This window comes from Antechinus flavipes, chromosome 5 (genome assembly GCF_016432865.1).
Source record: "Antechinus flavipes isolate AdamAnt ecotype Samford, QLD, Australia chromosome 5, AdamAnt_v2, whole genome shotgun sequence".
Taxonomy (NCBI): Eukaryota; Metazoa; Chordata; class Mammalia; order Dasyuromorphia; family Dasyuridae; genus Antechinus; species Antechinus flavipes.
The window spans coordinates 299465764-299470169 of NC_067402.1; the positions used below are offsets into that span (position 1 = coordinate 299465764).

The 4406-nt window shown below is 44.8% G+C and overlaps 1 protein-coding gene across 1 annotated transcript; it reads left to right on the forward strand.

Moving 5' to 3' along the window:
• Positions 1-1624: 1624 nt before the first annotated feature.
• Positions 1625-2251, forward strand: LOC127539435 (ras-like protein). Its single transcript, XM_051963648.1, has one exon. The coding sequence runs from the start codon at positions 1625-1627 to the stop codon at positions 2249-2251; it is 627 nt and encodes a 208-aa protein (XP_051819608.1).
• Positions 2252-4406: the final 2155 nt, after the last annotated feature.

Sequence of the window (4406 nt, forward strand, 5' to 3'; positions counted from 1 at the left end):
CCCAAAGAGGCTCGGCACAGGCAGGAAAACACCGTGAAAAAAAGTCTGCCTGAAGTTTAAGGAGATCAGAAAACAGAGAAGATTAAAGTGGGGAGGGACTGCGGACTCAGAGGCAGCCATGGCAGCAAGAAAAAAGGCGAGGTTGCCCAGCATCATTGTGGGGAAGGATGGAGGGAGGAATGAAATTTGGAGGTGGAAAAAAGAAGGAGGGGAGAGCAGGAGGATTTAAGGGTATACAAGTGGGATTTGAAGTAGGGAGAGAATGCAAGTTATTTGAAGGGTTAAAGCCTGGCTTTTTCCCGTGGGCCTCGAGTTCTGAAGACTTTTGTGCGCACTATCTTTGATCCAGAAGCACTGGCTCTTGGACGGACTATCAACCTTAGGTTGGAATCCTAGGGGGAAAATTACCTTGGCCCAGTCTACATTGGGGGGCTGGAGCCAATAACCCTTGTTGTATATATAGGGCTTCACCAAACTCCCAAGGGTAGGGTTTCCTGAGCTCCAAAAGCATTGCCACACGGGATCCTGAAAGCTCCAGCAAAGGTAGACTAAGGTTCCCAGGAGGCTCTCGTAGTGAGGGGTGGGGCTTCCCAAATTCCTTTGGGGTGGAGCTTCCAAAATGAGGAAAGTTCATCATATCCCAAAGGAGTGAGGGCGTGGTTCCCAGGAGCCTTTGTTGCCTAAGGGCGGAGTTCCTCAAATCATCCTCAAGACCTGGAGTTCCCGGTGGTCCCTGCAGTACGTAGGAGGAGGACCTCTACGTCTCAGTGCTTCTAACTTGTTCCATCCTTGCCAACTAGACCTGAAGGCGACCTGACAATTCTGAAAAGGTATGTAGAGACCGGCTGATCAGTTCATGTTAGCGCTGTCTCAGTTAACAGCAATGGGATGGGTGGCAATAGACCCTAAGTTAGTGCCATCTTGGACTGCATCAATGCGGGAGATATTGGTTCAGCTCGGCTCCTCGTGGGGCCGGATTAGTTCGGGCAGTGCCGCTGGGTCGCCTCCCCTCCCACCACTTGAGCTTCCCGAACCCTTACACTTTGGGTTGTATCATTGGCGGTTCAGATGGGGAAGCCCAGTTTGCAGCCAAGCCGGCCAAAGACTCTCGGCTGTTTGATGCAGGAGCTGCAGACCTGGCAGCCGCCCAAGCCGAACCCTTTGGGTTGCATTACTATGGAGGCGCATGGCCTGTAGAAATAGCACTATTCTTGCCTCCTAAGACCCTTCCAAATTGACTCCGGGGTCTTCTGGGTCCCGGGGTGTGAGAAGGGCGGGAGTGAATCAGAGAATGTCTTGGAGAAGCTGGACAGAATGGGAGGGCCTGGAGCCCACGTGCTCTAATGAGTTTGGAATTGGTCAGAAGAACCAGGAGATTGAGATTCCAAGTATCTGAACTTCTGTTACTGGGAGGAGGATTGAACCTTGTTCAGGTGGGCCCCAGAGTGCTGAAAGGGGATGGGGAAAAGGATTGGCAAAGAAGCCCACTGAGGCTGGAGGATAAAGGAAAGTCTTCCTCCCAAGAGATGACCTCCTGTGTAATGGGCTGACTTCTTGCAGCCCTTCCTTGCAGCCTGGAAAGTAGACTAGAGACCAGAGACCACTTGAGCCCTTCCCAGTTCTCATGGCTTCTTGTGTCCATACCTCCATAGGTGATCCTGAGAGACACAGAACCAAGATGTATAAGTTGGTGGTGATGGGCACCTGTTATGTGGGCAAGAGTGCACTGACCATGCAGTTTATTAAGAATCATTTTGTGACCGAGTATGACCCTACAATGCAAGATACCTACTGTAAGCAAACAGTAGTGGATGAAAAGCCGTGCCAGTTGCGCATAGTGGATACTGCAGGCACTGAAGAGTATTACCCTCTGAGGAATCATTCCATGCTCTGGGGAGGGGGCTTCCTCTTGGTCTATGCAGTGAATGACCTCCACTCTTTTGAGAATGTGAATGTTTTCTGGGACATTCTGCAGAGGCTCAAGGGCACCAACCCTATACCCATGGTGTTGGTGGCCAACAAAGTTGATGTGACCGACAGGCTGGTGGACCCCACACAGGGCCAGGAGGTGGCCAGGAGCTTAGGGGTCCCTTATGTGGAGACATCAGCCAAGACTGGACAAGGTGTGGAGCAAGCCTTCCATGAGCTAGTGGGTGAAATTCGTAGGATCCGAGCTGAGGAGGAGCTCAAGAGACTCTCTAATACTGAGGAGAAGGAGGCCTGTGGGTGCAAATATTGCACAATCCAGTGAGCAGGTACACCCTTACCCTGATCCTGCCCCCAATTCCCCTCTCACCTGACCACGAAAACCTCCAAATTCCTTAGCCACTCCCCAGCCTTCAAGATCTTCATCTGCCTTTTGCCTGTTCTTCACTGCCAAGTCCTTGGGGATCTTATTGGGATTTCTCCAGGACCCTCTTGGAGGGTTAGGATACCCAGTTAAAAGTATCAAGAATTCTAAAGCTACCTGTGTGGCTTTGGGCAGGGGGGAACCTTGAATAGGAAGAACAATTCATTTTAAAGGGACTTCATTCACACCTGGATTCAAAGTTGATTATTTTTATTTTTCTAGGATCTCTTATAAATAAAGTTGTTGGTTTGTAAGTGTGTTTCTGGTAGTTTCTCCTGGGTTGTATGCTTGGGGTAGAAATCACATGAGGGCATTATAGCCTAGTGGAGAGAAAGCTGGGTTTGGGAGTGAGGAAGGCATGGGTGTTTTAGTTGTGAGACCTTGGGCTTCTGTTTTCTCACCAGTAAGAAATGGGGGAGAAGGGGAGAGTTATTCTAGACTCTCAGGTCCCTTTTAACTTTACCACTGGGATAGGTCTAAGTCTATGAAGCTCAGGTTAATGAGATGACAGTGATCCCTAGAAATAGTCTTATGTATCATCTGGCCATCATGTATCATAATATTTATCTCTGAATCTCTCATCTCTATAGTAACTAATCATATCTCTTATTGTCATCTATCATTTATTGGAGATCAGTTCTATACTATCTATTAGCTCTCATCTTTTTATATAATTTTCATTTCTGTCTCTCCACACTCTTCCCCCACCTCATTTTTAATTTAACATAATCAAAAATACTCAAATTGCATTTCATAATGTTCTCTAATTCTTATTTGTCCAAAATTTCCTCCCTTCTCCAAATATCTAACAATGTAGACTATGCTTTGCTCTTTTAATTTGCCCATAATACCATCCTTTATGTCTAAATAACGAACCCATTTTGACCTTATGTTGGTGTAGGGTGTTTGAAGTTGGTCAAAGCCTAAGTTCTGCCTTAGTATTTTCCAATTCTCCTAGCAATTTTTCGTCAGATAACGAGCTTATCCCAGAAATGGGCATCTTTGGGTTTAATCAAATACTTGATCACTTAATCAGTCATTGACCATTGTGTCTTATATACTTAATCTATTCCAATTATTCTCTACTCTTAGTACACCAAATAATTCTGAAGACTGCCTCTTAATAAAGATGGGATTAGGTGTGGGATGGCTAGTCCACCTTCCTTTTTAGCATCCATTTTACAAGATTTTGGATTCCCAAGTTTTTCCCTCCTTCCTTCCTCTCCCCTCTTCGGAAGAAGGGATGTAGTTTGATCTAGTTTATATGTGACCTATCATGTAAGACAAGATTCAACATCAGTCACAGTGTGAAACATCAAAAGGAAAAAGTGAAAAAAGAAAAAAAAGTGCTTCCATCTGCATCAGAGTCTGTCAGTTCCTTATCTGGATATGGCTAGCATTTTCTTTCATGAGTTCTTTGCACTTGTCTAAGATCATTTTGTGGCTGAGAAGAGCAGAGTTTCTCATAGTTGATCATCATACAATGTTGCTGATGCTGTGCACAGTGTTTTCCTGGTTCTTCTCATTTCACTTTGTATCAGTTTGTACAAGTCTTTCCAGGTTTTTCTGAAATCTGCCTGTTCATTTCTTAGTGCACAATAATATTCCTTTATATTCCTATACCACAACTTATTCAGCCATTCCCCAATCGATGGGCTTCCCCTTAATTTCCAATATTTTGCCACCCCACAAAGGACTGATATAAATATTTTTGCATATCATATATATTTATGTATTTCTGTCCTTTCCTTTTTGTGTGATCTCTTGGGGATACAGACCTATCAGTGGTATTTCTGAGTCAAAGCGTACGCACAATTTTGTTGTCCTTTGGGCATATTTCCAAGTAACTCTGAGAATGGTTGGATCAGTTCAGGACTCCAACAATACATTAGGTGTTTCAATTTCCCCCATCATTTATCACTTTTTTGTATATCATATTGGGCCAATCTGATAGGTGTGAAGTGATATCTCAGAGTTGTTTTAATTTATATTTAACTTCTTTTAAAACACTTCTTCATATGTCTAGAGATTGCTTTGACAGTTTCATTTGACAGCT